At 49.9% G+C, this 25,670-nt stretch overlaps 1 protein-coding gene across 4 annotated transcripts in view; it reads left to right on the top strand.

The window, feature by feature from the left end:
• Positions 1-25,670, top strand: part of LOC140729240 (phospholipid scramblase 1-like) — a 75,065-nt gene that overhangs the window by 38,195 nt on the left and 11,200 nt on the right. For 2 of the 4 annotated variants that reach the window (XM_073048795.1, XM_073048796.1), the window contains exons 2-5: positions 12,219-12,291; positions 14,758-15,053; positions 21,637-21,679; positions 22,414-22,634. In XM_073048795.1, coding sequence (XP_072904896.1) covers positions 12,279-12,291; positions 14,758-15,053; positions 21,637-21,679; positions 22,414-22,634 — 573 coding nt within the window. In that variant the 5' untranslated portion in view covers positions 12,219-12,278. Of the gene's footprint in view, positions 1-12,218; positions 12,292-14,757; positions 15,054-21,636; positions 21,680-22,413; positions 22,635-25,670 lie in introns of those variants that run through there. The other 2 variants (XM_073048797.1, XM_073048798.1) reach the window with 2 other exon arrangements.

Here is a 25,670-nt window from a genome sequence, read left to right as displayed (position 1 = left end):
AATCGTTTTGCATGCAGTCTATGCAGAGTATCTCATTGACATAGTAGAAGGCAAAGGCAATAACAGAATGCAGAATAAATTTTCACAGTTAATTCTAACGTCCTTCCAAGGAGTAATGGAATTGGCTTATTATTGTCACCTGTACTGAGATACAGTGAAGAGCTTGTTCATACAGATCGGGTCAGTGATTTGGATGACGGAATTGGTGGCTTTGTGGCCAAGTTTGAGGAAGATACGAGAAAAGGTTGCGGGCCAGGGTACTTTGTGGAAGAAGAGAGGTTACAGAAAGATTTAGTTAGATTAGGAGAGTGGGTGAAGAAGTGGCAGCTGAAACAGTGTCGGAAAGTGTATGGTCATGCAGTTTAGTAGAAGAGATGAAAGGGTTGACTAATTTCTAAATGGAGAGAAAATTCAAAAAATCTGAGGGGCAAAGGGACTTTGGAGTCCTCGTGCACAATTCCCTGAAGTTTAATTGCTGGTTGCGTCTGTGGTCAGGGAGGCAAATGTGATGTTGGCATTCATTTCCAGAGGACTGGAATATAAACGCAAGGATGTAATGTTGAGGGTTTATAAAGCACTGGTGAGGCCTCACTCAGAGTGTTGAGAGCAGTTTTGGGTCCCTTATTTGCTGACATCGGACAGGGTTGAAAGGAGGTTCATGAAGATGATTCTGGAATTGAAAGGCTTGTCAAATGAAGAGTGTTTGCTGCCTCTGGGACTGTACTCATTGGAATTCAGATGAACAAGGGAAGACTTCATTGAAACCTATCGAACGTTGAAAGGCTTCGATAGAGTGGATGTGGAGAGGATGTTTCCAATGGTGGGAGAGTCTAAGACCAGAGGACACAGCCTCAGAATAGAGGGGTGTCCTTTTAGAATGGAGATGAGGAGGAGTGCCTTTAGCCAGGGGGTGGTGAATCTGTGGAATTCATTGCCACAGGCAGCTTTGGAGGCCAAGTCTTTGGGTATATGTAAGGCAGAGGTTAGTCAGGGCATGAAGGGTTACAGGGAGAAGGCAGGAGATTGTGTTTGAGAGGAAAATGGCCAGCCATGATGAAATGACAGTGGACTGGATGGGCCAAATGGCCTAATTCTGCTCTTATATTTTATGTTCTTATTACAATAACAATGCAGAACAAAGTATAACAGCTACCGAGAAGGCACAGTGCAGGCAGACAGTATGCTGCATGGGTATAACAAGGTGGGTTGTGAGGTCGTGCTAGGCGACTGTTCAGTAGTTTTATAACCACGCGATAGAAGCTGTCCTCGAGCCTGGTGGTACCTGCTGTCAGGTTTTCATTTTATCTTTTTGCCTGGCAGGAGAAGATTTAAGAGAGATTAAAGATTAGCTTTATTTGTCACATGCACATCGAAACATACAGTGAAATGTGGTGTTTGCATTAAACACCAACACGGTCTGAGGACGTGCTGCAGACATTGCATCCGGTGCCAACATAGCATGCCACAACTGAGTGACATCTTGGACAATGTCACAGGACAATAGACAATGACCAATTAGCCTACCTTTGGACTGTGGGAGGAAACCAGAGCACCCGGAGGAAACCCACTGGTCACGGGGATAACGTACAGGCAACAGTGGAAATTGTATCCCAATCCCTGGCACTATTAAGCATTATGCCAACTGCTGTGCCACCATGATGCCCAGGAGAGAAGGAGAGATAATTATTTTTTGCTCTGCACTTTGTAGTCAAAGAAGCCTCAATGGATTTAACAGTGACCGACTTACATGATGAACCAGGTTTTGATCTCTCCAAATTTCTTAGCTGGATCAATAATCAGAGAGCTGGACCATTGATCCGGAAATGTGAGTTCAAATCTCAAAATGGCAAAAGGGAAGGCAGCACAGTAGTGTAGCGGTTGGCGCAACGCTTTACAGTGCCAGCGACCTGGGTCAAATTCCCACCGGTTGGTACATTGGTCTTTTTTCAATTTTACGATTGTAAGGCAATGCTGGGCATTAGGAACTTCAAGGACTACAGGCCTACCCTGTCAGCAATCTGCTCATCGAGCTGGGTTTGGTGCGGACCGTGTTACTGCCTGCTACGGAAAGGCAGAGTCCGTGCGCAAAGGCGGTGTGCAGTCTAGCAACGAGTGATCATCTTGGGAACACACACAAAATGATGGAGAAACTCAGAAGACCATGCTGCCTGGCCTGCTGAGTTCCTCCAGCATTTTGTGTGTGTTGCTTGGATTTCCAGCATCTGCAGACTTTCTCTTGTGAGTGATTATCTTGGGTGTTTTTCTTGAAATATCTGGACCCTGTTGGGCATTGGTTAATGTAAAATACTGCAAGTCTGTTTCCCTTGTCTATTAGGCGAGGCAGACGGCGGGCTATCTGCGTGGCCTCAGCTGTAGCGAGGACTAGGCCTCAAGCTGTGGGCTTGCCTGTTGCAGCAGTCCGTGGAGAAGATGCTGGGGGCAGCGTCGGGTGGCGTCCATGCTAGGTTGTGGGCTGGCCACTCCCATCAGTGCTGCCCTCTAGTGGAAGGACAAGCTAGATTAGGTGCATGCGTACGTTTGTCTGCGGACTGCTAAAAACTGTTTGTTCTTGCCGATAACACCAATGCACCATTAATCTACAGGGTGTGTCAATCAGGGACTATATATATTTTTGTATGACTGTATGGGCTTTGTGCTGTGTGTGACTGTTGGTGTTGTGGTTTGTATCTTGGTCCCGGAGGAACGCTGTTTCCATTGGCTGTATTCATGGTTATTCTTGTGTGGCTGAATGATAATTGAATTTGAATTTGATAGGGTCAATACCAACAGAGTCCAGAAGATTGAGATGGAGTTCTTGAAGCTCCTAGACCCTGAGGGCTATTGACAGAGCAGGTGTGGAGGGGATGCTTTGTCCCGTGGAAGAATCTAGAACCAGGGAAGATTTAATGGGTTCCTGAGGAGATTAGAATGGGATTAGAATCAGATTGGGGTAAAACAGGGGTTCCCAACCTGGGCTCTATGAAACCCCTTGCTTAATGGTATTGGTCCATGGCATGAAAAAGGTTGGGAACCCAAATGTAAATGGTCACTTGATAGTTAGTAGGAATTGTAACCTTGGACATCCTTACTAATCGAGAACCTATGAACCTCCACTTTAAATGTACTCAATGATCTGGCCTCCACAGCCAACAGTGATAACAAATTCCACAGATTCACCTCCTTCTGGCTGAAGAAATTCCTCCTCATCTCTGTACAAAAGGGACATCCTTCTACTCTGTGGTTGTGCCCTCTGGTCCTAGACTCTCCCACCACAGGAAACATCCTCCCCATATCAATTCTGTCGAGATTTTCAATGAGATCACCCCTCATTCTTCTAAACTCCAGTGAGTACAGGCCATCAAACGCTCCTCATACATTAACCCCTTCATTCCTGGGATTGGAATGACCTACTGCTGCCCTGTTACCCTGGTGGTAATTCTTACGAAGGATCTCTGTAAGAAGGGATCAGTGTGGACATGGTGGAGGATTACAAATACCTGGGGATACGAATGGACAATAAACTGGACTGGTCAAAGAACACTGAGGCTGTCTACAAGAAGGGTCAGAGCCGTCTCTATTTCCTGAGGAGACTGAGGTCCTTTAACATCTGCCGGACGATGCTGAGGATGTTCTACGAGGCTGTGGTGGCCAGTGCTATTGTGTTTGCTGTTGTGTGCTGGGACAGCAGGCTGAGGGTAGCAGACACCAACAGAATCAACAAACTTATTCGTAAGGCCAGTGATGTTGTGGCGGTGGAACTGGACTCTCTGACGGTGGTGTCTGAAAAGAGGATGCTGTCCAAGTTGCATGCCATCTTGGACAATGACTCCCATCCACTCCATAATGTACTGGTTAGGAACAGGAATACATTCAGCCAGAGACTCATTCCACCGAGATGTAACACTGAGCGTCATAGGAAGTCATTCCTACCTGTGGCAATCAAACTTTACAACTCCTCCCTCGGAGTGTCAGACACCCTGAGCCAATAGGCTGGTCGTGGACTTATTTCCACTTGGCATGATTAACTTATTATTTAATTATTTATGGTTTTATATTGCTATATTTCTTCACTATTCTTGGTTGGTGCGACTGTAACGAAACCCAATTTCCCTCGATATCAATAAAGTATGTCTGTCTGTCTGTCTGTCTGTCTGCAACTGTCACTCTGGTTCTCTCCTGTGTATCTGTGTTGCATGACTGAATCCTAGTAACATGAGGAAGTTACTCATTTGAGGCAACATACATTCTCTCAGTGGGTGCTGAGATGGCCGAACTCTCCCTCAAACGCTGATCAATACACTTGAAGAGTATGGTCCCGGATAGATAGACCTTGACAGTAAAAGGGAAGGGGAGATGAAAGGTTATCAGGAATCAGCAGGAGCGCAGGGCAGGCTTGAGGGGCCGAGTAGCCTTCTCCTGCTCTCTATTGACGTGTTGAGAGGAGATACAGGATTATTGGGAATCCTGGAACAATTTTACTCAAGGCCACAGAAATTCGCTGCTGTCGTGCTTTCTTTGCAATTGCCTTTACGTATGTGTCCAGGAAAATGAAAGTCAGGGTTGTATATGGTGATATGTATACAGTACTTTGATAATAGATTTACTTTGACCTTACAGACACACACACACACACACACACACACACACACACACACACACACACACACACACACACACACACACACACACACACACACACACACACACACACACACACACACACACACACACACACACACACACACACACACACACACCATTCCGGGCCGAGACCCTTCATCAAGACTGCACTTTGAACTTTGAAGGGTTAGAAATGGCAGACACAGAGAGTGCAAATGTCCATCCACTACTATTACGTCGACTCAGGCCTAGGGGGCCGGCGTCGGGCATGATGACGGACTCTCCACTCCTCCCTCTCCCTCATCAGTGTGTTCAGTTCATCTACCTTGGCCGCACCGCTATCTTCGAGAAGCGTGTTGACCATAGTCTTGGGAGGGTGCCCAGGGTTCATCCTCCCATGCTTGGGCTCCCATGTGATGACTAGGCTGGCAGGTAGCTCAGGGTGGTGAGACAGTGCCCCTCTAGTTGCAGTCTTCTCGCCTCGGTTTTAGTAGTGAGGATCGGTAGGTCGTCATAGAGCTCAACGTTCGTCGTGTGCTGTTGCCAACTCACGTCAAGAGCTGTCTGGAGCATTTGTGTATAGTGACTTTCTCATGATATGATCCTCGGTAAGGCATCGCAGAAAAATAGGATTTCGTAAGAAGTGACAGAGTAGCTGGCGGAAGAATTATTTTAAGACCAAGGCATGTGAACAGGCTGTTTGAAAGGACTGATTTTGTGTGGTTTTTCTGCGCAGATATTAGTAAGTGGTAAAACCACCTCAAACTGGTTCAGCCAAGAGAGTGTCTCTAAAGTTTGGGTTGCTGCTACTGTGGGAGTTTGACTCGATGTTACAGGGCACGTGTGATTGATCCCACTGCAAATGTTCAGGGGACCTACTGGCCATACACTGAGTCCAAGCTTCCACACAGTCCCTTCTGTTGCTATAGTAACTGTAACAGGATCAATGAAAGATCAACCAGAGTGCAGAAGACAACAAACCGTGCAAATACAAATATAAATAAATAGCAATAAATAACGAGGGCATGAGATAATGAGATAAAGACTCAAAGTGAGATCATTGGTTGTGGGAACATCTCAATGACGGGGAGAGTGAGTGTAGATATCCCCTGTGGGGATCTCTGATGATGGATGGGGCTTTCCTACAACAACTTTTCATGTAGATGTGCTCAGTGGTCGGGAGGGCTTTACCCCTGATGTACCAGGCCAAACCCACTACCTGCTGTAGGATTGTGAGGGAAGTGCTCGGGTCAGGCCTCAGCTTTGGGGACCGAAGCAGAGTCAAAAGTTTCAGTCCAAGATCCCTCATCAGAATTTTCTCCCAGGTTAACAAGCTTAGGGGCAGGTCATTCTGATCCTGCGAATGAAAGGTTTAACGTGTGGGGATCATCTAATGGCTCTGGGCCTGCGCTCACTGGATTTACAAGAATGCGAGGCTTTCTCATTGAAACCCTACGGCTGTTGAAAGGCCCAGATCGAGTGCATGTTTCCTATAGTGGGGGAGTCCGGAACCAGAGGGTGTTATGTTTTGTAACTTTGAAACATTAAACTAATTCAAAGGAAGACACGGGAGCCTGAAATGTGAGTCCTACTCCGTGTTTACTTTAAGCAAGGCGCATACGTATCTCACAGTAGTATCATAGATAGATAGATAGATAGATACTTTATTCATCCCCATCGGGAAATTCAACTTTTTTTCCAATGTCCCATACACTTGTTGTAGCAAAACTAATAACATACAATACTTAACTCAGTAAAAAAATATGATATGCATCTAAATCACTATCTCAAACAGCATTAATAATAGCTTTTAAAAAGTTCTTAAGTCCTGGCGGTTGAATTGTAAAGCCTAATGGCATTGGGGAGTATTGACCTCTTCATCCTGTCAGAGGAGCATTGCATCGATAGTAACCTGTCGCTGAAACTGCTTCTCTGTCTCTGGATGGTGCTATGTAGAGGATGTTCAGAGTTTTCCATAATTGACCGTAGCCTACTCAGCGCCCTTCGCTCAGCTACCGATGTTAAACTCTCCAGTACTTTGCCCAAGACAGAGCCCGCCTTCCTTACCAGCTTATTAAGATGTGAGGCGTCCCTCTTCTTAATGCTTCCTCCCCAACACGCCACCACAAAGAAGAGGGCGCTCTCCACAACTGACCTATAGAACATCTTCAGCATCTCACTACAGACATTGAATGACGCCAACCTTCTAAGGAAGTACAGTCGACTCTGTGCCTTCCTGCACAAGGCATCTGTGTTGGCAGTCCAGTCTAGCTTCTCGTCTATCTGTACTCCCAGATACTTGTAGGTCTTAACGTATGCAATTCATGTATTTACACATATAACCCATAATGAATTATATAAACAACAGAGAACCTGAATCAAACAATTTATTTACCAGTTTACTCAAATATTACTGAAATATTAAATACACAGCTGAGGGCACAGCCTCAGAATAGAAGGACAGCTCTTAAAAACAGAGATAGGTGGAATTTCTTTAGCCAGTGGGTGGTGAATCTGCGGAATCCGTTGTCACAGGCGGCTGTGGAGGCCAGGCCATCGGGTGTATTTAAGGTGGAAATTGATAGTTTCTTGATTATTCAGGCCGTTGGGGAGAAGGCAGGAGAATGGGGGTGGGGGGGGGGGGGTAAGTAAATCAGCCAGGATGGAATGGCAGAGCAGACTCAAGGGGATGAATTCTGCTCCTATGTACGACGGCCCGATGCTGGGCCCAAATCAGGATCTGTGGCCTCACTCTGAGGACATGGCACAGTCGAGACCGTGCACTTCCCACTCTAATTCGTGCCTAAACCCACAAGCAGATCTGCAATGGCTGCCCTCTTGTTTCACACCTCTCTATCCCACACAACTTGTCCCCTCCCAGAAACACACCCTTAAGAAACTCCCGAGTCAAGCAGGATCTGAGGAGGAAAACAGGGCAAGACCTGTCATATGGACAGAAAGATTAGAAGGGAGATAGACCGTATAAGGAAGTGGAGGGGAGGGAGTGGTGCAAGAACCGATGGGTGACGGGTGGATCCAGGTGAGGAGGGGAGAGACGGAATAGTGACAGCTGGGAGGTGATGGGTGGATCAAGGTGAGGAGGGGAGAGAGGGAATAGTGACAGAGGCTGGGAGGTGATGGGTGGATCCAGATGAGGAGGGGAGAGAGGGAATAGTGACAGAGGCTGGGAGGTGATGGGTGGATGGAGGAGGGGAGAGAGAGAATAGTGACAGAGGCTGGGAGGTGATGGGTGGATCCAGGTGAGGAGGGGAGAGAGGGAATAGTGACAGAGGCTGGGAGGTGATTGGTGGATCGAGGTGAGGAGGGGAGAGAGGGAATAGTGACAGAGGCTGGGAGGTGATGGGTGGATCCAGGTGAGGAGGGGAGAGAGGGAATAGTGACAGAGGCTGGGAGGTGATGGGTGGATCGAGATGAGGAGGGGAGATGAGCAGACGGAGGAGGGGAGAGAGGGAATAGTGACAGAGGCTGGGTGGTGATGGGTGGATCCAGGTGAGGAGGGGAGAGAGGGAATAGTGAGAGAGGCTGAGAGGTGATGGGTGGATCGAGGTGAGGAGGGTAGAGAGGGAATAGTGACAGAGGCTGGGAGGTGATGGGTGGATCCAGGTGAGGAGGGGAGAGAGGGAATAGTGACAGAGGCTGGGAGGTGATGGGTGGATCCAGGTGAGGAGGGGAGAGAGGGAATAGTGACAGAGGCTGGGAGGTGATGGGTGGATCCAGGGGAGAGAGGGAATAGTGACAGAAGCTGGGAGGTGATGGGTGGATCCAGGTGAGGAGGGGAGAGAGGGAATAGTGACAGAGGCTGGGAAGTGATGGGTGGATCCAGGTGAGGAGGGGAGAGAGGGAATAGTGACAGAGGCTGGGAGGTGATGGGTGGATCCAGGTGAGGAGGGGAGAGAGGGAATAGTGACAGAGGCTGGGAAGTGATGGGTGGATCCAGGTGAGGAGGGGAGAGAGGGAATAGTGACAGAGGCTGGGAGGTGACGGGTGGATCCAGGTGAGGAGGGGAGAGAGGGAATAGTGACAGAGGCTGGGAGGTGATGGGTGGATCAAGGTGAGGAGGGGAGAGAGGGAATAGTGACAGAGGCTGGGAGGTGATGGGTGGATCGAGGTGAGGAGGGGAGAGAGGGAATAGTGACAGAGGCTGGGAGATGATGGGTGGATCCAGGTGAGGAGGAGAGAGAGGGAATAGTGACAGAGGCTGGGAGGCGATGGGTGGATCGAGGTGAGGAGGGGAGAAAGGGAATAGTGACAGAGGCTGGGAGATGATGGGTGGATCCAGGTGAGGAGGGGAGAGAGGGAATAGTGACAGAGGCTGGGAGGTGATGGGTGGATCCAGGTGAGGAGGGGAGAGAGGGAATAGTGACAGAGGCTGGGAGGTGATGGGTGGATCGAGGTGAGGAGGGGAGAGAGGGAATAGTGACAGAGGCTGGGAGATGATGGGTGGATCCAGGTGAGGAGGGGAGAGAGGGAATAGTGACAGAGGCTGGGAGGTGATGGGTGGATCCAGGTGAGGAGGGGAGAGAGGGAATAGTGACAGAGGCTGGGAGGTGATGGGTGGATCGAGATGAGGAGGGGAGAGAGGGAATAGTGACAGAAGCTGGGAGGTGATGGGTGGATCGAGGTGAGGAGGGGAGAGAGTGAATAGTGACAGAGAGTGGGAGGTGATGGGTGGATCCAGGTGAGGAGGGGAGAGAGGGAATAGTGACAGAGGCTGGGAGGTGATGGGTGGATCGAGATGAGGAGGGGAGAGAGGGAATAGTGACAGAGGCTGGGAGGTGATGGGTGGATCCAGGTGAGGAGGGGAGAGAGGGAATAGTGACAGAGGCTGGGAGGTGATGGGTGGATCGAGATGAGGAGGGGAGAGAGGGAATAGTGACAGAGGCTGGGAGGTGATGGGTGGATCCAGGTGAGGAGGGAGAGAGGGAATAGTGACAGACGCTGGGAGGTGATGGGTGGATCCAGGTGAGGAGGGGAGAGAGGGAATAGTGACAGAGGCTTGGAGGTGATTGGTGGATCGAGGTGAGGAGGGGAGAGAGGGAATAGTGACAGAGGCTGGGAGGTGATGGGTGGATCCAGGTGAGGAGGGGAGAGAGGGAATAGTGACAGAGGCTGGGAGGTGATGGGTGGATCGAGATGAGGAGGGGAGATGAGCAGACGGAGGAGGGGAGAGAGGGAATAGTGACAGAGGCTGGGTGGTGATGGGTGGATCCAGGTGAGGAGGGGAGAGAGGGAATAGTGAGAGAGGCTGAGAGGTGATGGGTGGATCGAGGTGAGGAGGGTAGAGAGGGAATAGTGACAGAGGCTGGGAGGTGATGGGTGGATCCAGGTGAGGAGGGGAGAGAGGGAATAGTGACAGAGGCTGGGAGGTGATGGGTGGATCCAGGTGAGGAGGGGAGAGAGGGAATAGTGACAGAGGCTGGGAGGTGATGGGTGGATCCAGGGGAGAGAGGGAATAGTGACAGAGGCTGGGAGGTGATGGGTGGATCCAGGTGAGGAGGGGAGAGAGGGAATAGTGACAGAGGCTGGGAAGTGATGGGTGGATCCAGGTGAGGAGGGGAGAGAGGGAATAGTGACAGAGGCTGGGAGGTGATGGGTGGATCCAGGTGAGGAGGGGAGAGAGGGAATAGTGACAGAGGCTGGGAAGTGATGGGTGGATCCAGGTGAGGAGGGGAGAGAGGGAATAGTGACAGAGGCTGGGAGGTGATGGGTGGATCGAGATGAGGAGGGGAGATGAGCAGACGGAGGAGGGGAGAGAGGGAATAGTGACAGAGGCTGGGAGGTGATGGGTGGATCCAGGTGAGGAGGGGAGAGAGGGAGTAGTGACGGAGGCTGGGAGGTGATGGGTGGATCGAGATGAGGAGGGGAGAGAGGGAATAGTGACAGAGGCTGGGAGGTGATGGGTGGATCGAGATGAGGAGGGGAGAGAGGGAATAGTGACAGAGGCTGGGAGGTGATGGGTGGATCCAGGTGAGGAGGGGAGAGAGGGAATAGTGACGGAGGCTGGGAGGTGATGGGTGGATCGAGGTGAGGAGGGTAGAGAGGGAATAGTGACAGAGGCTGTGAGGTGATGGGTGGATCCAGGGGAGAGAGGGAATAGTGACAGAGGCTGGGAGGTGATGTGTGGATCCAGGTGAGGAGGGGAGAGAGGGAATAGTGAGAGAGGCTGAGAGGTGATGGGTGGATCGAGGTGAGGAGGGGAGAGAGAGAATAGTGACAGAGGCTGGGAGTTGATGGGTGGATCGAGGTGAGGAGGGGAGAGAGGGAATAGTGACAGAGGCTGGAAGGTGATGGGTGGATCCAGGCGAGGAGGGGAGAGAGGGAATAGTGACAGAGGCTGGGAGGTGATGGATGGATCCAGGTGAGGAGGGGAGAGAGGGAATAGTGACAGAGGCTGGGAGGTGATGGGTGGATCCAGGTGAGGAGGGGAGAGAGGGAATAGTGACAGAGGCTGGGAGGTGATGGGTGGATCGAGGTGAGGAGGGGAGAGAGGGAACAGTGACAGAGGCTGGGAGTTGATGGGTGGATCCAGGTGAGGAGGGGAGAGAGGGAATAGTGAGAGAGGCTGAGAGGTGATGGGTGGATCCAGGCGAGGAGGGGAGAGAGGGAATAGTGACAGAGGCTGGGAGGTGATGGATGGATCCAGGTGAGGAGGGGAGAGAGGGAATAGTGACAGAGGCTGGGAGGTGATGGATGGATCCAGCTGAGGAGGGGAGAGAGGGAATAGTGACAGAGGCTGGGAAGTGATGGGTGAATCCAGGTGAGGCGGGGAGAGAGGGAATAGTGACAGAGGCTGGGAGATGATGGGTGGATCCAGGTGAGGAGGGGAGAGAGGGAACAGTGACAGAGGCTGGGAGGTGATGGGTGGATCGAGGTGAGGAGGGGAGAGAGGGAATAGTGACAGAGGCTGGGAGGTGATGGGTGGATCGAGGTGAGGAGGGGAGAGAGGGAATAGTGACAGAGGCTGGGTGGTGATGGGTGGATCCAGGTGAGGAGGGGAGAGAGGGAATAGTGACAGAGGCTGGGAGGTGATGGGTGGATCGAGGTGAGGAGGGGAGAGAGGGAACAGTGACAGGGGTTGGAAGGTCACAGATGTAGGTGACGAAAGGCTGCAGAAGGTGGGATCTGATGTGAGAGGAAGATAGAGCACAGAACCAAACCAGGGAGGTGTGGAGGGCAGGTGGAACAGAGTGGGGAAGGGACACAGTGTGTGTATGTGTGGTGGGTGGGGAAGGGCAAAGTGATGCGGAGGGGGTGATGATTGGTAAGAATATCAGGAGGAGAGAGACAAGAGGTAAAAAAATGGGGAAGATGGTGACCGGAAGTGTGAGAGTTCAGTTTTCATGCCGTTGGGTTACAGACTCCCCATGTGAAGTATGGGATGCCATTCCTGGAAACTGTGCTGAGCCTGGCATTGGAGGAGATCTGCAGATGGCCTTGGGCTGACGGGTGGCAGATGTGTGGACATGGTTAGGTGACAAATCTTAGGGGTGGGTTTCTACCAATTCGGAATCAGGAATGTTATTGATCCGTGTCTGTCCTGGACTCCACCTCACCGCCTGCCTCCCTCTCTCTCTCAGAGTGTTTCCGGCCTCCCTGGAGCCCGCTAGACGCTGACGAAGGCCGTCCTCACCGCTACAATGTCGACTTCAGGTAGAGTCTGCTCCCTTTATTCAACCGACGCAGCACACATGCCCCGTCAGACACAGAGTGAAGCTCCCTCCACACTGTCCCATCACACACTCCCAGCGTCAGACACAGAGTGAAGCTCCCTCCACACTGTCCCATCACTCACTCCCAGGGTCAGACACAGAGTGAAGCTCCCTCTACCCCGTCCCATCACACACTCCCAGGGTCAGACACAGAGTGAAGCTCCCTCTACACTGTCCCATCACACACTCCCAGGGTTAGACACAGAGTGAAGCTCCCTCTACACTGTCCCATCACACACCCCCAGGGTCAGACACAGAGTGAAGTTCCCTCTACACTGTCCCATCACACACTCCCGGGGTCAGACACAGAGTGAAGCTCCTTCCACACTGTCCCATCACACACTCCCAGGGTCAGACACAGAGTGAAGCTCCCTCTACACTGTCCCATCACACACTCCCAGGGTCAGACACAGAGTGAAGCTCCCTCTACACTGTCCCATCACACACTCCCGGGGTCAGACACAGAGTGAAGCTCCCTCTACACTGTCCCATCACACACTCCCGGGGTCAGACACAGAGTGAAGCTCCCTCTACACTGTCCCATCACACACTCCCGGGGTCAGACACAGAGTGAAGCTCCCTCTACACTGTCCCATCACACACTCCCAGGGTCAGACACAGAGTGAAGCTCCCTCTACACTGTCCCATCACACACTCCCAGGGTCAGACACAGAGTGAAGCTCCCTCTACACTGAACCATCACACACTCCCGGGGTCAGACACAGAGTGAATCTCCCTCTACACCGTCCCATCACACACTCCCAGGGTCAGACACAGAGTGAAGCTCCCTCTACACCGTCCCATCACACACTCCCGGGGTCAGACACAGAGTGAAGCTCCCTCTACACCGTCCCATCACACACTCCCGGGGTCAGACACAGAGTGAAGCTCCCTCTACACCGTCCCATCACACACTCCCGGGGTCAGACACAGAGTGAAGCTCCCTCTACACCGTCCCATCACACACTCCCGGGGTCAGACACAGAGTGAAGCTCCCTCTACACCGTCCCATCGCACTCTCCCAGGGTCAGACACAGAGTGAAGCTCCCTCTACACCGTCCCATCGCACTCTCCCAGGGTCAGACACAGAGTGAAGCTCCCTCCGCACTGTCCCATCACATACTCCCAGGGTCAGACACAGAGTGAAGCTCCCTCTACACTGTCCCATCACACACTCCCAGGGTCAGACACAGAGTGAAGCTCCCTCTACACCGTCCCATCGCACTCTCCCAGGGTCAGACACAGAGTGAAGCTCCCTCCGCACTGTCCCATCACATACTCCCAGGGTCAGACACAGAGTGAAGCTCCCTCTACACTGTCCAATCACACACTCCCAGGGTCAGACACAGAGTGAAGCTCCCTCTACACTGTCCCATCACACACTCCCAGGGTCGGACACAGAGTGAAGCTCCCTCTACACCGACCCATCACACACTCCCAGGGTCAGACACAGAGTGAAGCTCCCTCTACACTGTCCCATCACACACTCCCAGGGTCAGACACAGAGTGAAGCTCCCTCTACACTGTCCCATCACACACTCCCAGGGTCAGACACAGAGTGAAGCTCCCTCTACACTGTCCCATCACACACTCCCAGGGTCGGACACAGAGTGAAGCTCCCTCTACACTGTCCCATCACACACTCCCAGGGTCAGACACAGAGTGAAGCTCCCTCCACACTGTCCCATCACACACTCCCAGGGTCAGACACAGAGTGAAACTCCCTCTACACTGTCCCATCACACACTCCCAGGGTCGGACACAGAGTGAAGCTCCCTCTACACCGACCCATCACACACTCCCAGGGTCAGACACAGAGTGAAGCTCCCTCTACACTGTCCCATCACACACTCCCAGGGTCAGACACAGAGTGAAGCTCCCTCCACACTGTCCCATCACACACTCCCAGGGTCAGACACAGAGTGAAGCTCCCTCTACACTGTCCCATCACACACTCCCAGGGTCAGACACAGAGTGAAGCTCCCTCCACACTGTCCCATCACACACTCCCAGGGTCAGATACAGAGTGAAGCTCCGTCTGCACTGTCCCATCATAGTCATGGGGCATGGACTGCACTGGTCAGGGTAGACTCTGGATGAAAAGTCAGTGACTGCACTACAGGGGTGAAAGGTCAGTAACTGACTAACAGTGTTAAAGGCAAGTTGTTGGTGAACATCTAGGGGTGAAAAGTATTGTCAGTGACTGACCTGCAGGAGTGAAATGTAGGTGTCTGACCTACAGCGGTGTGACGTCGGTGTCCGCTGTCCAGGAGTGAAAAGTCAGAGACCGCTCTCCAGGGGTGAGAGGTCGGTGACCGATCTCCAGGGGTGAGAGGTCAGCGACCAGCCCCTGCATTGCCTGCTCTCCAAGTGTGAATGACACTGACCAGCTGACTTCCTGTTTCAGGTTATCCAACGGGAGCTTCACCCTACCCTGTGGGGCAACCCACAGGGTACCCAGTGCCACCGTATGGTTACCCACAGCCTGGGTACCCCCCCCAGGACCCCAACCAGCCTCCCCCTCCCGGCTTCCTTCCTTACCCTTCTGCCCCCCCAGCCACAGTGCCCTACCACGGTGGCCCGCCAATACAGAGTCCGCCAGCCAGCGTACACCACAGGCATCACGAAGAGGACCCTGGCATCGTCCAGGCCCCCCTGATGGGCAGCGCCAACTGTCCCCCTGGACTGGAGTACCTGACGCAGGTAAGGCTCAGGGCAGGAAGAGATGGGGGCAATAACAGAGCGTGGGGCAAAAGAATCCAAACTGTGCCACCCCCTCCCCAGCACACTGGGGACTGACCTGCTGAGATGAAAGCCAGTGTCCGATCTCCAGGGGGAGGGTGCAGATCTTGTTGAAGCTAAGTTGCTGCCTTGTGTGTGGGCGGGTACAATGAGAAAATGGCATCCAGCAGCTCCCCTGATGACCCTCACCAACCTTTACCGATGCACCCTAGAGAGCATCTGTTCTGGCAACGGCTCGGCCTGGGACCACTAGAAACAGCAGAGAGTTGTGGACACGGCTCAGCACATCACCAAACCGGCCTGGCCTCTGCAAACATCTGTCTGCACCAGCCGACATAATCAAAGATCCCTCCCCCACCAGATATCCTCGCTTCTCTCCCCCTCACTCTTTTCTATATCTTCTTTATCTACTCCTGTTCACTCCATCCACCGTTGTGCTCGGGGGCAGCCCGTACCGCTGGGCTCACAGACAGCTTCCATCCAGCTGTTCTGAGACAGCTGGATTGAATGGGCCCATGTTACACGAAGATGGACTCTTGGATCTCACAATCTACCTTGTTATGATCCTGCACCTTGTTGGCCACCTACACTGCACTGCACTTTCTGTGTAACTGTGACACTTTATTCTGCATTCTGTTATTGTTTTCCCTTATACTACCTCATTGTACTGTTGTAATGAAATGATCTGCAAAGACAGCATCCAAGACAAAGTTTTTCACAGTACTGATATATATCTGACACCTGCTTAGCAACCCCCCCCCCCCCCCCCCACCAGATCAGGGTCACGTGAAGCCATGGGATCAGGTGGTGGATGATCGTACGAGCAGCCGGTGCAGATCGCAAGTCCTGGTTATGTGACCACTGACACCAGGCAGACAATCTCTGAAGAGTGTTGATAAGGCTGGGGTCACCCGTCTTGTAAAGACACTGCCCAGGAGAAGGCAATGGCAAACCACTTGTGTAGGAAAATTTGCCAAACACAATCATGGTCATGGATAGACCATGAACGCTCACATCATACGACATGGCACATAATGATGATGATGGTAATAATAAACCAGGGAGACACAATGTTCACAACGTAGGTTAAATGTAAATTATACAAAGTCTTTACAAAACTCGGAGAAGGAAATACAAATTTGATTGTAGTGCAAAGTCATCACGGTGTTGTTGTAGTGAGGGGTGTGCCAGTTGAAGGAAGTAGCTGTTCCTGAGCCCGGTGTTGCGGGACTTCAGGCTTCTGTGCCTCCTGCCCGATGAGAGATGTCAGAAGATGGTGTGGAGCAGGCAGCGTAAGTTTCCACAGGTCTCCGAGAAAGGGGAAACTCCTTCACTCGGGGGGTCGTCAGAGTGTGCAATGAGCTGCTATGTTAGCCCCCGGGCACTAGGGCCCAGGCTGCAGATTATTCAGAAGGGGGAGGCAGAGAATGTGGCACACATTGGCATCAGTGACACGGGTAGAAAGGGGGAAGAGGTGCCGCAAAGTGAATATGTTGAGTTAGGGAAGTGAAGAGCAGGAACTCCAAGGTAATAATCTCTGGATTACTCCCAGTAACACGTGCTGGTCAGGGCAGGAACAGAGCGATGGTACAGGTGAACGTGGTGCAGGCGGCAGGGTTTCGGATTTCTGGATCATTGGGATCACCTCTGGGGAAGGTACGACCTGTACACAAAGGACGGGTGACACTCAAACCCGGTGGGTACCAGTATCCTTGTGGGCAGGTTTGCTAGAGCTGTTGGGGAGGGTTTAAACTAATTTGGCAGGGGGATGAGAACAGGAGTGATTAGACTGAAAATGGGGCAGCTGGTTTACAAACAGATGCAGTGTGTAACTGGTTTACAAACAGATGCAGTGTGTCGCGAGGCTGTGAGGAAGGACAGTCAGATGATGGGGCAAAATTGCAGTCAGTGGTATGAGTTGAAATGTAACATGGAGGCAAAATTGAAAAGGATGATGAGTACAGGACTGAAGGTGTTGAATGCATGCAGTATATGAAATAAGGCAGATGATCATGTAACACAGTTAGAGTTTGGTGGGTATGACATTGTGGGCATCACTGAGTCTTGGCTGAAAGATCATACTGGAACATCCAAGGATACACCTTGTATCGAAAGGATAGGACAGAGGGGGTGGCGTGGAAGAGCTCAACCACAAGCTGCTCTAAGAAGCCATCTTGTAGGCATTCTACAAATTCCCTCTCTTGGGATACAGCACCGACCTGATTTACCTGATCTACCTGCATATATGGGAGACGGGGTGGAGAGACGTCTCTACCAAAGGAGGTAGAGACCCTCTGCTTCTACCCTCCCCCTATCCTGCAGGTCACCCTTGGACAAGGTGTAGCACCTGCTTAGCCCCCCTCCCTCCAATCAGGATCGCGTGAAGCCATGGGAGCAGGCGGTAGATGGTCGTATGAGCAGCATATCGCAAGTCCTGGTTATGCAATCACTGATGCCAGGCAGACAATCTCGGCAGAGAATTGGTAATGGATGGGGTCTCCCATCTTGGAAAGACACTGCCCAGAAGATGGCAACAGCAAACCACTTCTGTACAAAAATTTGCCAAGGGCAGGGCAATCATGGTCATGGAAAGACCGTGATCACCCACATTGATGATGACCTGAATATTGATGTCCCCCGTGATTATCGTAACTTTGCCCTTATTACATGCCTTTTCTGTCTCCCGTTGGAAATGTATACCCCACATCCCAGCTGCTGTTTGGGGGCCTGTATATTTAGCCCGTTCCTTCACTCAGAATCAGAATCAGAGTTGTCGTCTCTGACATACAGACCTGTGCAAAAGTCTTAGGCACCGGAGATTTTTTATATGGCTTCAGTTGGTGTGGTCTCCACAGAACCCTGATCGCAGCATCATCGAGGCTGTCTGGGATTACCTGGAGAGACAGGCCAAAGGCAAGTGAGACACCCAGAGTCGGCAGAAGAACGGTGGTGAGTTCTGCAAGATGCTTGGAACAAACCACCAGCCAATTTTTGCATAAAACTGCACAACAGTGTCCCTAAGGGAATTGATGCAGTTTTAAGGCAAATGGGTGTTCGCACCAGATACTGATTTTAGTCTTTTTCTTACTGTTCGTTGCTCTTAATAGAAAATGTTCTGATATTTAAAAACTTCTCATTTCATTACTTTTGAAAGCATCTTTGCTTAACAGAATTTTTTTACACGAGCCTAAGACTTTTGCCCAGCACTGTATGTTGTGAAATGTTGTACTTTGCAGCAGCAGTATTGTGTCCGGGGTGGGAGGGGGGGGGAATCACAAAATAAATAAATCAATAGATCAATAGTGAAAAAATAGGAATAGCGAGGTGGGGTTCATAGGTTCATGGACCGTTCAGAAATCTGGTGGTGGAGGTGTGGTCAAGCTGTTCCTAGAAACCTTGAGTGCAGATCTTCAGGCTCCTGTATCTCATCCCTAATGGTATGGGAAGAGGACATGTTCAGGATGGTGAGGGTCCTTAATAATGAATGGGGGACGTCTTGAGGCCCCTCCTCTTTATGATGTTGTCGATTGGGGGGGGAATGCTTATACTCCTCACTCAGTCTCTGTATTCCCCCCCGTGGGCTGGAGATAACACGACTGTGATACACGACAATAACGTCCATATTGTCTTTTTCTTATAGTTTAACATTCTCTATACTTGCTTAAATGTTTGTAAAATCAATTGTAAATGTTCGGTGGATTTTCAGTAATATGTAGTATAACTGGTATTGTATTTTTTTTCCATTTTCTTTGCTTGCAGTCATAAATCAAACTCTCATAGACAGTTCTTATCAAAGGAATTTTCATATCTGTCCAGCTTGAGCTAGTTTTCAGTATAAAGACAAACCTCAAAAGATGTGACTACAATGGCAGGTTGCATCACAGCCTGGTATGGAAACACCAATGCACTTGTATGGAAAATCCCAGAAAAATATGGCCCAGTCCATCACAGGTAAAGCACTCCCAACCATAGAGCAGATCTACACACAGTGCTGTCGCAGGAAAGCAGCATCCTTCATCAAAGATCCTTACCACCCAGCCCACGCTCTTTTCTCACTGCTGCCATCAGGTAGAAGGTACAAGAACCTCAGAACTCGCACCACCAGGTTCAAGGACAGTTACTGCCCCCAAACCATCAGGCTCTTGAACCAAAGGGGATAACTTCACTTGCCCCATCATTGAAATGTTTCCACAACCTCTGCACTCACTTTCATGTTCTTTATATTTATTGTTAATTTATTACTACTATTTCTTGTTTTCTTTCTTTTTGTATTTGCACAGCTTGTTGTCTTTTGCACATTGGTTGTTTGTCTGTATTTATTAATTTATTGAGAGACGGTATGGAATAGGCCCTTCCAACCCTTCGAACTGCACAGCCCATCCCATCAATTTAACCCTAGCCTCATCATGGGACAATTTACAATGACCAATTGACCTACTAACCACTAAATCTTTGGACTGTGGTAGGAAACTCGTGGTCACGGGGAGAATTTATGAATTCCTTACAGACAGTGATGGGAATTGAACCCAGGTCGTCTGTACTGTAAAATGTGCTGGCCACTACACTACCGTGCTGTCCTTTCATTGATTCTATTGTGTTTCTTAATTTCACTGTGATTGCCCACAGGAAAATGAATCTCGGGATTGTATTTGGTGCACCTCTAGCTCTGTATCCCTTTTGCCAATCACCTGTCTGGCTCTCAGCTTCACCCCACCCCCTCCGGTCTTCTCCTATCATTTCGCATTCCCCCCCCCCCCCCCCACTTTCAAATCTTTTACTATCTTTCCTTTCAGTTAGTCCTGACGAAGGGTCTCAGCCCAAAACATCGACAGTGCTTCTCCCTATAGTTGCTGCCTGGCCTGCTGCGTTCCACCAGCATTTTGTGTGTGTTGATTGTATTTGGTGACAAGGCAAGGTTCTGTGAACGAGGGGAGACTTACTTCCTTCAATTCTTTCTCTTTCTTTGATCTTTCTTACTGACAGTAGAATAAATTGATTAATTTGCTATGGACAACTAATAAAGTGTCTGTAACCAGAAGATTTACACCTTATTCTTTTGAAGAACCTTCTGGACTATATTGTCTCCCGATCCAACAAAGTTGAAAGTAAATTTTATTATCAAAGTACAGATATGTCACCACATACAACCCTGAGAGGCATTTTCCTGTGGGCATAATCAACAAATCAATAGAATAGTCACTATAACAGGATCAATGACAGATCAACCAGAGTGCAGAAGACGACAAACTGTGCAAATGCAAATATAAATAAATAGCAATAAATAACAATCATGAGATAAAGAGACCTTAAAGTGTCATTGCTGGTTGTGAGAACATCTCAATGGATGGGCAAGTGAGTGTAGTTATTCCCTATTGTTCAGGAGCCTGATGGTTGAGGGGTAGTAACTGTTCCTGAACCTGGTGGTGTGAGTCCTGAGGCTCCTGTATCTTCTACCTAAATGACAGCAGCGAGAAAAAGAGCACGGCCTGGGTGATGAGGATCTCTAATGATGCGTGCTGCTTTCCTATGGCAGCGTAAGGCTTTCTCAACCATTGAACACATCTACATGAAACACTATCGTAGGAAAGGTCAGTGTTGGGAGGTAAGGGGACAAAACAATAGTCTGTAATAAAGTAGGGAACCATGTGGTGTGAGGGTGGGGGGGGGGAGCTACTTCACAAGATCGAAATAAACTGCAGAGTTGTAAACTCAGTCAACTTCATCATGAACTCTAGCCTCCCCAGTATCCAGGACATCTTCAAGGAGCGATGCTTCTAAACAGGGGCATCCATCACCCAGGACATGCCCTCTTCTCATTGCTAATATCAGGAAGGAGGTGCAGGAGCCTGAAGGCACACACTCAACAATTCAGGAACAGGTTCTTCCCCTCTGTCATCAGATTTCTGAATGGACATTGAACCCATGAATACGACCTCATTATTTTTTTTCTCTCTTTTTACGCTACTTATTTAACTGTTTTAATGTGTATATACACATCCTACTATGTGGCAGAGTGGAGATGCATCTCAACCAAAGGAGGTGTAAGTCACTGCTTCCCTCCGCTAGCTTGCAGGTCACCCTTGGGCAAGGTGTAGCGCCTGCTTAGCCACCAACCACCCCATGGATCAGGGTCATGTGAACCCATGGGAGCAGGTGGTGGATGGTCGTATGAGCAGCCTGGTTATGTGACCACTGACACCAGGCAGACAATCTCTGAAGAGTATTGATAATGGCTGGGGTCACCCGTCTTGGAAAGACACTGTCCAGAAGAAGGCAATGGCAAATCGCTTGTGCAGAAAAATTTGCCAGGTACAATCAAAGAATGAATATGGCAAAGAATGAATGATACTTCTTACAGTAATTTACAGTTTTTATTATCATGTATTGCAATGTACTGCTGCTGTATGACAACAAATTTCACCACATATGCCGGTGATATTAAACCTGAGTCTGATTCTGAAGAGGGGTGGGTGGGGGGAAGGAAAACTGAAGCCCTAGTCGATAGCCTTTGTTCTTCTCAACCTGCCCTCTGCTTATTTTACAGATTGACCAAGTCCTTATTCATCAGAAGGTGGAGCTGGTGGAAGGTAGGACCATAAAAATTGCTGGCTCTTGCCTGCGTTTGGCCCTCTGTCAGAACCCACTGCTCCTCTGACTTCATCATGAGGGGCTCGGCGATGTAGGGAGGCAGGGAGGTCACCAACACATTGCCCTAGGGGGTGTTAAGTCGCTAGTTGCTGTAGAAACATATCTGGCTCAGATACTTACTGTCCTTTTAAGATGGTATCTTCCAGCACCACCCACGCCAAGTGGCTGAGGTTCAAATAGCCAATAGTGGCACAGGAAGGGAGGGTTCCCCTCATATCTACTGTGCCACCCCATTGCCAACTCTATCCTAGGGACTCATCTGTTGCTGGGGGCAATGACTGTGCTGGAGTATTGGGTTGAGTCTTCTTTGAGAATGGGGAAGATCACTGGGGTCAAAGTTCCAGTGATGTGAGATTCTAGGCTCAAGGGTCATTCAATGATGGGAATTGCCCCTTTGGACCAAGGGTCATTTAGTGAAGAATGCAGAGCCCTGGGGTCAGGGGTCATTCAGTGATGATGGAGGCCCCAGGGTCTGGGATAATTCAGTGAAGGAAGAGACCGCTGGGGTCAGGGGCCGATGGGGCAGAGCCAGGGAGTAAATGAGGACAGAGAAGGGGGGCCAGAGATTCGCTGCTGAGCTGAGACAGGATGTGGGCGGTTGGGGACATGGTGAATAAGTGGAGGGACGGTCTGAGCAGGGTGCCGTTAACTGTTGCCACATGCCTTCCTCCAGCTCTTTTGAACTTTGAGACCAAGAACAAGTACGTGATCAAGAACAGCATGGGCCAGAAGATCTACAGTGCCAAGGAGAAGAGCAATTGCTGCACACGCAACTGCTGCGGCTCCCTGCGATATTTTCACATGAAGCTGATGGACAACGACGACAGGGAGGTCATCCACCTCGTCCGGCCTTTCAAGTGTGCCAGCTGCTGGTTCCCCTGCTGCCTCCAAGAGGTGAGTCAAAGCACTGGCGTCCACAGCCAATGACCTGAACTTCCCAGGGTTACCCGCCCCCATAGGATAGGCTTTTGGACCATGGGCACTATAACTGGATGGATTCCAGAGATCAGGGTCCATTGATTGGATAGATTTAGGGGTGAGGACGCTTTGATTGGATGGTTCCCAAAGGCCAGAGTCCTATGATTGGATGAATTTCAGAGACCAGGGCTCTTTGATTAGATAAGTCGTTTCCAACTTAGAGTCCTTGGACCCCTCAGTTAATGATAGGGGTCCATGGCACAAAAAAAGGGTAGGGAACCCGTGGATTAGATGGATTGAGGGGTGAAAAGAACTTGATTGGATCAATTCCAGCAGTCAGGACCTCTTGATTGGATGGATTCCAGAACTCAACGCCAATGGATTGGATGGATTTAGGCATGAGCACCATTTAATTGGATGGATTCTGGAGGCAAGGACCATTTGATTGGTTGGATTTTGAAAGTCAAAGCCCTTTGATTGGATGGATTCTGGATGTTAGGGCTTTTAAATTAGATTTATTCCAGAGGCCAGGGTCAATTGATAGAATGGATTTCAGGGACAGTTGCTTGTTGATTAGATGGATTCTGGAGCTCAGGGCCAATTGATTGGATGGATTTCGGAGAAAGGGCCATTTGATTGGATAGATTCTGGAGCTCAGGGCTGTTTTGATTGGACAAATGCCAGGCAATGTGGAATGGTTGGACGGATTGCAGAGTGGAGTGCATCAGAGATTGCTTCTTGGAATCCACCTGGAAACAAAATTAGTCACAAGTAATAGGGAAAAGATAATAAATGATCTTATGGTTAATTACACAGCAAATGCCCTTCGGCCCATGCTGTTGTGCCATCCTTTGATCTACCCCACAATCAACCTAACACTTCCCTCCTGAACAGCCCATAACCCTCCATTTTTCTTTCATCCGTGTGCCGATCTAGAGTCTCTTAAAAGCCCCTGTTATATTTGCCTCAACAACCATACACGGTTGTGGATTAAAGGCACACACCATTCTCTGTGTGAAATAAAGCTTTATCTCTGACATCCCCCCCCCCCCCCCGCCCCCCAATGTTCCTCCACTCACCTTAAAAGCATGTCTTGTAGTATTAGTCATTTCCGCCCTGGGATAAAGGCGCTGGCTGTCCATTCTATCTGTGCCTGTTACAATTTTATCATTCGTTCATTACGTGCCGTGTCGTATGACATGGGCGATCATGGCCTTTCCATAACCATGACTGTTCTTGGCACAGCTTTCTACAGAAGTGGTTTGCCGTTGCCTTTCTCTGGGCCGTGTCTTTACAAGACGGGTGACCCCAGCCACGATCAATACTCTTCAGAGATTGTCTGCCTGGCGTCAGTGGTCACATAACCAGGACTTGCGATGTGCACCGGCTGCTCGTACGACCATCCACCACCTGATCCCATGGGTTCATGTGACCCTGATCAGAAGGGTTGGGGGGGCATCTTGTCCAAGGGTGACCTGCAGGCTACTGGAGGGAAGGAGCCCCTATTCCTCCTTTGGTAGAGATGTATCTCCATGCCGCCAGTCATAATTTATACATCTTTGTCGCCTTGTTTTCTCCTTGGCTCCAAAGAGAAAAGTCCTAGCTCGTACAATCTTTCCTCATAAAATAAGTTCTCTGACCCAGGCGGCATCCTCTGCACCCTTTCCAAAGCTTCCACATCCTTTCTGTAATGAGAAATAAACATAATATCCCAAATGTGATTTAAACTTTGCTCTAATAACCTTCCACAAAGGCTGTCAGAGACTGACCTCTCTGCCTCTGCCACTTCCCTACAGAGCTGGGCTTCTTGCACATTTATACTGTGACTTCATTTGGGACATGTGGGAAACACTCAGCAGGTCAGGCAGCATCTGCAGAGGAAGAAATGGTCCACTTATTGAGTTTTTCAACTCTTTGCCAAAGCTGGGAGGAGGAACAATGTTTTATTTTCCTTCATCCTGATGGCATGGACATTGATTTTTCAAACTTTCAGTAATTGCCCTCCAACACCCTCTCCTTCACCATTCCCCTTTCCTGTTCCCCTCGCTCACCTTATCTCCTTACTTGTCCATCACCTCCCTCTGGTGCTCCTCCCCTTCCCTTTCCTCCATGGCCTTCTGCCCTCTCCTATCAGATTCCCCTTTCTCCAGACCTTTATCTCTTCCACAAATCGACTTCCCAGCTCTTCACCTCACCCCTCCCCCTCTCCCAGTTTCACCTTTCATGTACCACCTTGTTCTTTGTCCTCCCCTCTCCCATCACCTTCCTAATCTCTTCCTTCCCAGTCCTGATGAAGAGTCTCGGCCCAAATGTCGACTGTTTACTCTTCCATAGATGCTGCCTAACCTGCTGAGTTCCTCCAGCATTGAGTGGGTGTTGCCTGGGAAAGATAGAAGTGCATTTTCATTGGGGCGGAAGGTAAGGGATATATATCCCTGACCATCAGTGTTCCTCCATCACCTCCCCTACTGAAAATTAATGCATCTGCCTCTTCCGATGGAATGTTGGTGATAGCACAAGTTGAAGCGGATTGTTACCAGCACATTAATCTACTTGGCCTTTGTAAAGAGTTGTTGATGGTCTAATCTGTCTGGCAGGCTAAAAGAAACTGAGTCACGGCATGAAATGGAAAATGCTAGAACTGAAACGTTGTCTGTTTTCTTGGGTGGATGGGTGCGAGGGATAAAGGGGCCTGTTTTGCCTCGTGTTGTTCTGCTGAATGCTGTGGGTGTGCTGTATCGGCACTGGAATGTGCTTGGGGCAGCCTGCATCCTTAGGTTGTGTTGATTGTTAATGCAAACAATGCAATTTATGCATTGCACTGTACAGCTGTAAAAAAAATCTTAATTTCAGGACATGCATGAGTGATGATAAACCTGATTCTGAAATGGATCTCTATTGTGGACTTAGAGTGGGAAGGGGGCAGGGAGAGAGGAATCATAGTTAGGAAAAGGGGAAGGGAGAGGGGAGGGAGCAGGAAGCACCAGAGAGACATTCTGTAGTGATTAATAA

This window comes from Hemitrygon akajei, chromosome 6, assembly GCF_048418815.1.
Source record: "Hemitrygon akajei chromosome 6, sHemAka1.3, whole genome shotgun sequence".
Lineage (NCBI taxonomy): Eukaryota > Metazoa > Chordata > Chondrichthyes > Myliobatiformes > Dasyatidae > Hemitrygon > Hemitrygon akajei.
The sequence above is the reverse complement of the archived record's forward strand: the minus strand, read 5'-3'. Positions and strand labels throughout refer to the sequence as shown.